Source organism: Colias croceus, chromosome 20, assembly GCF_905220415.1.
Source record: "Colias croceus chromosome 20, ilColCroc2.1".
Taxonomy (NCBI): domain Eukaryota; kingdom Metazoa; phylum Arthropoda; class Insecta; order Lepidoptera; family Pieridae; genus Colias; species Colias croceus.
The window spans coordinates 8,616,472-8,626,762 of NC_059556.1; the positions used below are offsets into that span (position 1 = coordinate 8,616,472).

The window sequence follows — 10,291 nt, forward strand, 5'->3', positions numbered from 1 at the left end:
TATCCAAACCAAAAAATTCTAATTACGAATTCTCGACATATTACAAGATGCCTAGCTTTTGTAAACGAAATAATACAATTTGCCTGCGACATATACATAAAGTTTTTTTTTTGCAAAATAATGCTTAAAACTAACTTTAAAACTAAAAATAATTCTTTAATACTTGAATGTCACGTGAATTTAGTTATTTCTTTTACATTATTTTATTTGATGGATATGTTTTCTACACTTGCCTTAATTTCGAAGTTTAGTTCATTATATTTGAATAAGACATGGGATGCGTTTTCTGAATATTTTTAATTTATTTCAAACTAGCGGTCCTCCCCGGCTTCGCCCGTGGTACATATTTACGTTTTCTCTACATAAGAACCATCCTCGTACTTCAAGGAATATAATAAAAAAAGAATTATCGTAATCGGTCCACCCGTTCACACGTGATGCCGTGACAACGCGAAACGGGTTTCATTTTTATCTTAATATATATAAATCTCGTGTCACAATGTTTGTCCTCAATGGACTCCTAAACCACTTAACCGATTATAATAAAATTCGCACACCATGTGCAGTTCGATCCAACTTGAGAGATAGAATAGTTTAAATCTCAAATCGTTTAAGAGAAAGTGGGCGAAGCCGCGCGCGGTAAGCTAGTATATTATATAAGATAGATAGATGTATGAAGAATTTTGTAATATTTTAATTATATCAAATAATTTCAAGACGTTTTGATAAATTATACATCGATTAAGAACAAAAATAGAGTTACTAGTTTTAACATGAAGTTATACTTCAACTAGAGAGAAATGCTTTTAAAATTTTTCTAGAACATTCCATCCCCGTCTTACATCAAATAAACTCTACGCGTTTTACATAATTTTAATACATTCGTATTTAAAAACAACTATTCAATGAAAATTATCAACAATTCCTATAGTATTTGTTAAAGTTTCACTTACTTATATATATAAAATATATTGGAATGTTCCTATTTGTCCTGCAACTGCACATAGTTCGCGGGAAACAGCCCGTACTGGCCTTTACATAGACCTTGCCACCAGCCCTCGTCGATCTGGAATACGAATTATACATTTTTAATAAATTATCTGTTAGACGTAACTTTTGATTTAATATTTTTGTGGATGAATAGTTGTCAATATAGTTGTCACTGTTACCTGTCAGAACATGCTTAGTTGTCGAATACTATAAATTGCCGCTTTCCTTTGAATCGTGGCGCATTCGTACGGATCGTTGTTTATACGACGTTCGACCCAACTACCTTCACTTTGTTAAAAGCTGTTGACTTATTGCGATTTGTTATCAACTACCTACATCAATTAGGTAGCTGTGTAGAATCGCAGTACATTCTTATTACATTTCAAACTCATATTTAACCCAGCTTCGCGTGTTATTTCTTACATTATTATATTAAGCTATTGCATAGCTTCTATCGCGGGCCTTGAGCGTGGGGACCGAATCGAGAAATTCCGTAACGAAAAAACCTCACGCTCCCCACTCCGACGGGCGGAGGTGTGGCTTGAAGGCATAGCATGCAATAGCGCAACTGCGGCAGTCCCCGAGTGACACACGTCGTTTTTTCTAATTCAAGATACTTATTCTCGAAAGTAGCACATTTATCACCAAATTTACCATCACAATATAGTGTAATACACAATAGTGATGAAATCACTGAGACCTTACGAAAATGTCACATGAAATATCATATTTTTTCTTTGTTTTCATCGCATCTATACTAATTCTATACGGCTGAAGAGTTTGTTTGTTTGAACGCGCTAATCTCAAGCACTACTGGTCCGATTTGAAAAATTATTTCGGTGTTAGATAACCTATTTATCAAGGAAGGCCAGGCTATATATTATCACGCTGAGACCAACACAAGCGGAGCAATGTGGGTAAAACTGCCCGGTACAGTTAGTTTCACTTCTGACTGCTCGGCACAAGCTCTTTTTTATTTATTATATTTATTAACTCCAGCACACTCACTCACTCACACTCACTCACACTCACTCACTCACACTCACTCACACCCACTCACTCACACTCACTCACACTCACTCAAACACACTCACCATGACAATATTGGTGATGAGATCGTCCGGGTCGAAGGAGATCTCATCGGGCGCGGCCGCCTGGTAGTCGTACAGCGCTCGGGCGATGTAGCCGTCCTCTTCCTCTGCTTCGTTCTCCCCCTCCCACCCCACGGGCGATACCACGATGGTTGGCTGACGGTGTATCTGGAATTGTGGATTGGTATTAAAAAGGATTTTATAGCAAGCAATAAACAAAAATATAAGTGAAATAATATAGAAAGCGCTCCGAAAGTAGCACGAACGTGGCTAATTAGCGACATGTGACTGCAGTTGGATTTTGCACATTTTGCAAAGAAACATTAACTCATCAAACAAAATAATTAAAAAAAATATTCTTCACATGAATATATAATATACTAGCTGCTCCGCGCGGTTTCACCCCCGTAGCTCCACTCCTGTTGGTCGTAGCGTGATGATATATAGCCTATAACCTTCCTCGATAAATAGGCTATCTAACACCGAAAGAATTTTTTAAATCGGACCAGCAGTTCCCGAGATTAGCGCGTTCAAACAAACAAACAAACTCTTCAGCTTTATAATATTAGTATAGATAATAAGCATTTAAGAAGTAAGTCGTTTGTTTATTTATTATTCTGTAAATTAAGTTGGTAAATAGTATAGGTATACAATATACATAGTTGGTTACAACTTACAAATTTTTTACATTACCTCTTCCTTTTCCGGTTCCCTGCTATCGCCTGTCAACGTCACATCCGGCAAGCTGGCCTTCACTTCCTCACTAGACGCTACCACATCCACTTGTTCACACGTCTTTGCTTGCATTTGCTGTTCTTGAACCACCTCTGGCTCTTGTACTATCTTCTGCGGCTCTTGAGCTATCTTCTGCGGCTCTTGGACTATCTTCTGTGTCTGTTGGACTATCTTCTGAGGCTCTTGGGCTATCTTCTGTGGCTCTTGGGCTATCTTCTGCGTTGGCTGTGCTATCTTCTGTGGCGTACGAGGTATTAGTCGAGGTTGGTCAGGTTCTTCTATATCAGGATGCAACTCTTTCTCCTTCTCTAGACGTTCCTTTTCCTGTTAAAATTATGAGGAATTAAATAAATTGTGGGTATAAAACAAAATGAAATTAGTTATGACGTCACAGATATAACAAGGTATAAAAAATAAGATATATTGAGGCTAGGTTACAACTATTAATAGAATATATTGCGGGTATAATTGAATTAAGTTATGACGTCACCACTAATTACAATAGCAATCTGTAATGAAATGAAATTTTAACAGCTTAAAAAATGGTAGAATGGTATCGTGGGCCTTGAGCGCGGGGACCGAATCGAGAAATTCCGTAACGAAAAAACCTCACGCTCCCCACGGGGACGGGCGGAGGTGTGACTTGAAGGCATAGCATGCAATAGCGCAACCGCCCCAGTCCCCGAGTGACACACGTCTTTTTTATGGATTATAGTTTTATTTTTAAATTACCTTTTCACTTAGATTCTTATCAGTTTTTTGCCTTTCCTGTCGTATCCTTTGCACCGATTGTAATGCTTCCTGAAAATCATTATAATAATTAGCTACATATTATTTTAGAATTCACATCAACTTCTAGCTCAATAAAAATTAATGTTGTTTTAGATTTGTAAATTGAATTGATAATTTGTTTTATTCGAAATAAATAAATAGATTACTTTCAATATTATAATTTCGTGTATTTGTTGGCTAGAAAGACTTATTTTTCTTTCACAATCTATTAAAATAAAAAAATGTGTGCGTGTACTAGTATACACACGTAAGAAGTGAAACTTCTTTATGACCTCATTTTTCAAAAAATTATAAACTATATGCAACTTTACAGAAATACGTCGAATCACGCGTGGTAGGGATAAGAAAAAGATGGCGCGTAATGGAAAAATGTTACACTAAATTTTTTTCCAACCCCGATAAACAAGTTTCACTTCAAAAATTATAATTTTACCTGTTCCTTCTCCTTAGCCATGTTCTCAAATTTATCTCTTATAGACGATGGTTTAGCGGCGCCAATGTCCGGTTTCTGCTTCGTGTAGTTCGTTCCAACTTTCTGCACCTCGTCGAACGCGTGCGCACACTTGTCAACTCGGTCTGTTTCCACGCCGAATTTACCGCCAAAACCCTGAGAAATTAAATAAATAATTACATATTTAAATTAATAGGAATTACGATGAATAATTATTATTTAAATTATATAGTAAACAAAAGTATAGAAAATTTTGCCCCGGGTGGGAATCGAACCCAAGACATCTGGCTTAGAAGGCAGGGTCACTACCAACCAAGCCAACCGGCCAGTCAGATTTTAGATGATAAGTCAGTGAATCAATATGTCAGTAAGTCAGTCAGTAACTAACCCGCTTATGATCCAGTTGGCTGGCGTGCCGCTGACTCTCCTCCCGATGTTCCCAGCCGACCGCCGTAGCGTCTTGTCTGTCTGTTTGTACGCCGAATTTACCACCAAAACCGACGCTATAGTCTGTGGAGAAAGTCCGTATGTGTCAGAAAAAAAAATCAAACAAACAAACAAAGTTTTCCTCTTTATAATATTAGTGCAGATGATAATATATTATACCAGTCTGCGAGTGATGTTTAGTAGCTTGCTCGCGATGTTCCCATCCCACGGCAGCAGCATCTTGCCTGTCAGCTTGCACACCGAATTTGCCTCCAAAACCCACTGCGTAGTCCTTTTGGGAGGAATGCTTTGGTACGGCCTCGCGATGTTCCCAGCCCACTGCACTCTATAATAACAGATTTTTTTTTTTTTAATGAAAAAATCTTTATTGAAAAAAGATTTAAAATAATACAGTTATATAAACTGGGGAAACTGGGGAAACTGGAATTTTAGGGAAACTAAAGCCTGTGTTAGTGTGAGATATAGTTAGCCAAACTATGTATTAAAGCGAAAAAATATCTCAAAACGCTTATAGACTTTGATTCCTGTTATAGGTCAGACAGCGATCCGTGAATTTTTGTAAGAGCCAGCGCGCACGAGCAACTTTGTCTCCGCAACTATTTTGTCTCTCCCATCAATTTGTATGGGGAGTTGCGTCGCTACGTGCGCGCACTTTCATACTAGCCCATGGGTGGAGAGACAAAAAAGTTGCGGAGACAAAGTTGCTCGTGCGCGCTGGCTCTAAGAAATGAAATTGTTTCCATTTTTTTGTAATCTACAATCGGCCTAAACTAAAAAAGGTTATGAATTATTAGCACATATAATATAATTTAATAATAAGAAAAGGCTTTCAACATTGCGAATTATCGTGATTAAACATTGTAATTCTCACGAAGTTATTATAATTGTATTTGTAACTCTAATCTTCTGCGAAATCAATTTCATAAAGTGTATTTGTATGAGTGAGTTATTTTTACAAATATTATTCACTCATACAAATGTTACATTATACCAACACATCATAATATTATAAAAAAATACAAGCGAGGCCGAGATAAATATTAGTTTGAATGTAAAAAGAATGTACTGCGATTCTACACATTTGCTTAATAATTATTGATGTAGGTAGTTGATAATAAATCACAGCAAGTCAACGACTATTAATTAAATGAGGGTAGTTGGATCAAACGTCGCATAAACAACGTCCGAGCCCCTAGGCACGATTCGTACGAATGCGCCACGAGACAAAGGAAAGCGGCATTTTATAGTATTCGACAACTAAGCATGTTCTGACAGGAAATAGTGACAACTATAATGGCAACTATTCATCCACAAAAATATTAAATCAAATGTTACGTCTAACAATATATTATTAATCGAATTCAATTTGACAAATCTTTCTAACTACCGGCAAATAAACAAAATAATTTTAGACAAAAATAAACCTACCTTATCAACCCGATCAGTCTGTACACCAAACTTGCCGCCAAAACCCTTAGCGTAATCAGCCTGCGAGGCGTGTTTCTCGACCACGCCCACATAGTCATGGCCGACCGCGCTCGCGTCCATGCGGTCGCTTTGCACGCCAAATTTGCCGCCGAAACCTGGAAAAAATATGACAAAAATAATATATATGGGGCATTTGCCGTCTAAACCTGAAAAAATGTAAAAAACATACTGATTTTACGCACAAAAATACAATTAAATGTTTATTGTATCTCAGTTAATACAATAATTAATGTTATAATGTAATTTATTTTAGCTTTGCTCGATATACTTTGTTTCATAGTTCATACTCATTTAAATAAATGAAGTGACTGATCTCATTCTTATTGCGATAGTAGTTAATTTTATAAATAAACAGTAATTTATAGATATAAGTGATATTGATATGGCAACATAAGTCAGGTACTGTCTAAAGCCCGTATAGGAAATCAATTTTGTTAAAAAAATTCAAAATCCTTAAAATTATTAATTCCAAGAAAATTAACCTTACCTTGAGCATAATCCTTCTGTGACACATGTTTTTCTGTTTTGCCCACATAATCGTGACCCACCGCTGATTTGTCCATTCTGTCTGTCTGTACTCCGAATTTACCTCCGTAACTAAAATATTATCATCATTATTGGAAACTCAAGATATGCACAAAGATGACACACAATACACATAGTGTGTAGTTTTGTAGGCAAGTATTTTTATTATAAAAAGTAGTCAAAAATGATAATTAATATATATAATAGATCAAGATCAAGTCACTTTAATAGCTTTATTCACTTTAAATAAATAGCAACGAAAAATATAATCACGTCAAAAAAGTACGAGAAAGTCATAAAAATTCGCATAGTACATACCCATAAGATGGTTTAGGACCATGTTCATATTCCTTCTGCTTTGCTTGTTTGTCCGCCTCGAAAACCTCTTCCCGAAGTTTTGCCATGCTGTATAAAAGAGAGATACTTATTCTTATTTGCGTAACAGAGTACAATTTATAAATATTTGAAGTATTTAAAGAAAAGAATAAAAATTAATAATGAAACACAGGAAACAAAGTTGTATACTAATTATAATTTTATCTATGTTTCTGTTACGTTTTCATGATCATTATTACATGTTACACAGTTGATTAATATTCCAGAAGTATTTATACAGAGAATGTATTTCCTTATCTATACTAGTTAATATACTAATCTATACTAATATTATAAAGCTGAAGAGTTTGTTTGTTTGTTTGTTTGAACGCGCTAATCTTGGGAACTACTGGTCCGATTTGAAAAATTCTCGGTGTTAGATAGCTCATTTATTGAGGAAGGCTATAGGCTATATATCATCACGCTACGACCAACAGGAGTGGAGCCACGGGGGTGAAACCGCGCGGAGCAGCTAGTCATAAAAAAAAGTGCATAATATTTGTCTTTAATTAAAGCTTGGTGTTCAAAAATCACTATGTTATTTTGCTGCAGTAAAATAATAAGACAAAAATTTGAAAACTTCCTAATAAAGGGACAATTCCAGACAACAGCTGGTATGTATAAAAGGATAAACATATGGCATGTAACATGAGTCACCTCAAACGATAACAATTTCCTTGCAATGAAGCAACAATATCAAGTTCACATGGGGTCAAATAAAATAACAATAATAAATATAGCAAAAAAGGAACCCTTGAAGATATATAAAATACTTCCTGACCTTAACCCATTGAGCCCCAAGCGGCCCGATCGGTCCCAGATACAACAGATTTTCTATTGTGTCTGTGGTTCCAGGGCCTGAGTTATTAAACAAAATTCAACTTGAAAGATTTTTTAAATGATTTTTATACACAGCTAGATTTTTTAACATTAACTTCTGATTTGTAAATCCTCATATAAAATAAATTACGATTAAAGTGTAAAGTTGCATATAAAATAAGTAATTGCAGAAGTAATACTACTATATTGAACTCCTCAGGAGAGTAGCTATAACAGGAAAATATTACAGAACAGCTAATAACATTTAACAGAAAAATTTATAAAATGTGAATACTGAACGGCCTTATCGGATCTAACAATTTACAAGAAGACATAACAACATCTGTCAGGGCAGCTAGTGCTCCATAAAGCATTGTACTCACTCAATGGCCTCCACATGTCTGCCCCCAGGGCCCCACCGCTGCTCCTGCTCAGTCACATCATTGACAAAGTCAGGGTCGGTTTCCCAGTCATCAGCCTCCACTGGCGGAGGTGGCGCTACATCCGTTGATGCTTTCCACATCTGTGGTAAGATTAAGATAAATTTCTTTAACATTAGGGGAACAAAGATATCATTGCTAGCACAAATTTGACTCATTCTATAAACTTTTATTGCACTTAATACATCTTTAAAATAAAAATATCTATGTACTTTTCAATTTAAATTATAACATGACTAACTTTCCGCCCGCAGCTTCGCCAGCGTTTTCAAAGAAAAACCTGCTAAATGTCATCGTAATCGGTTCATTAGTATTTGCATGAAAGAGTAACAAACATACATACACATACATCCATCCTCACAAAGTTTCGCATTTATAATAATATTATAACATGATTGACTTGGTACCATATTGTGAAAGGGTAACTAATGTTCTATTCTTATTGCTCGCACAGTTTTTTCAAACACATTAGTATGTTAATGTTAACAAAATTCATTCCAAATGTTTAGTCTTCCTTCTCCCTTCCTCGCAGATAGATAAAAATTTGCTTTATATTCCAGTTTGCAAGAATTGTCTATTCTACAATAACTATTAATGTTGTTTTTAATAATGTTGATTGTTATTTGTTATGATGATACATAATAATGGATAGATAAGAATACCAACAAAAACAATTATGTTAGGTTTTGAAAAGTGAACTGTAACTTATTCTATTAATAAATTGTCAATTATTATCATTGCTTTATATACACTAATTGTTCATTGTTTGAATTTAATGCTCTTAATTTTTTTACAGAACTAAAGTATCCGATGAATCAAGTTCCATTAAATTAAATAGTGAGCATATTTTAAAGTCATCAAAGTCATCAAACATTTCAGTCAAATAGTTCTAAGTTGTAACTTGATATATTTATCTACCTATCTCTAAAATTTATAATTTTTTATTTTTTGTTGTGTATTCAACTATTCACTGAAAATTCTACAATAATTGCAATTGGTAGAAAAAGACTAATCATTATTCCAATGAAAATCTACCATATAAAGTCAAACATTCATACACTTTGTTGTTACAATGAAATAGACACTCTCGTGCATACATAAATAACACGAACCCTGAAATTATTACTCTGCATTTTAACATGGTAGTAATAAATAGTGGGTCTTAATGGGGGAGCTATCTTACTGTCCAGCAAAATATGGACACGAGAAACATAAAAACATTTGATTGTTTCATATATAGAATTGATTAATCATACACTACATCACGATAACAATAAAAATATCATTATCATTACGTTATCTTGGGTTACTCCGACATTTCCCTTCACATATCAAGTTCTTGGTAAACTCACTTTCATCAGTATTGCAAAGAAAAAGAGGTTTCTTTTTACAAAAAGAAATGCTAAATAATGAATAACATTAATTCATGTTAGTCATGAATACACGTATTTTTTAGCATTGCACAAATGTACTTATGAAACTTACCTTGCGGCCGGTTTATTCGGTTATTTCCACGAAAGTATCAGTGAACACACAACAGTAACACTGTTTTATAGACTTTTTAATTCTTATTTTTCATATAGAGCTAGATTTATAGGTTTATATAAATTTATTAAAAACTAATGATTCTATTCATCCACTTATCGCTGTGCGTCACTTCACATACCTAATCAAATCAACACTTATCTGTCAGGCGTCAGCTAGCAGCTTGTCAAGTGTCATCGAGTCATCCATTTTTCTTACCATTTTTCGATCCACGGTTTCGATCTATTTTATAGTTTGGTAACACAGGGGCCTTAGACAAAGTAACAATTACAAAACGATAAGGGCGTATTCAGAAAGAAAGCTTGAAACTTATAAGCGCTTATCGGCGCTTGTCAATGCTCAAACCAGCTTGTCAAAACCAGCATTGACAAGCTTGTCAAAACCAGCATTGACAAGCACCGATAAGCGCTTATAAGTTTCAAGCTTTCTTTCTGAATACACCCTTACGAAGTTAAAGGCCCTACTCACGGTTCAACACAACCCACAATCTGCTGACACAATTTGTTGAAGTCGCGATTGAGCGTTCTCTACTCACGATTCATCCAACCCTCAATCTGCTGATACAATTTCATTCCGCGATTGCTTGCCACAAC

The 10,291-nt window shown here is 35.1% G+C and overlaps 1 protein-coding gene across 2 annotated transcripts; it reads right to left on the reverse strand.

Annotated features, from left to right (window-relative positions):
* Positions 1–647: 647 nt before the first annotated feature.
* Positions 648–9,818, reverse strand: LOC123701090 (src substrate cortactin). Of its 2 annotated transcripts, none has more exons than XM_045648526.1 (12): positions 9,639–9,818; positions 8,097–8,236; positions 6,838–6,924; positions 6,482–6,591; positions 5,935–6,089; positions 4,666–4,831; positions 4,448–4,569; positions 4,042–4,215; positions 3,549–3,617; positions 2,775–3,140; positions 2,085–2,249; positions 648–1,066 (listed from the first exon to the last, which is right to left on the reverse strand). In XM_045648526.1, the coding sequence occupies exons 2-12, from the start codon at positions 8,234–8,236 to the stop codon at positions 983–985; spliced, it is 1,638 nt and encodes a 545-aa protein (XP_045504482.1). In that variant the 5' UTR covers positions 9,639–9,818; the 3' UTR covers positions 648–982. The 2 variants fall into 2 exon arrangements, with proteins under 2 accessions (XP_045504482.1, XP_045504483.1); XM_045648527.1 differs by lacking the exon at positions 9,639–9,818 and adding an exon at positions 9,449–9,578.
* Between the last annotated feature and the right edge of the window lie 473 nt (positions 9,819–10,291).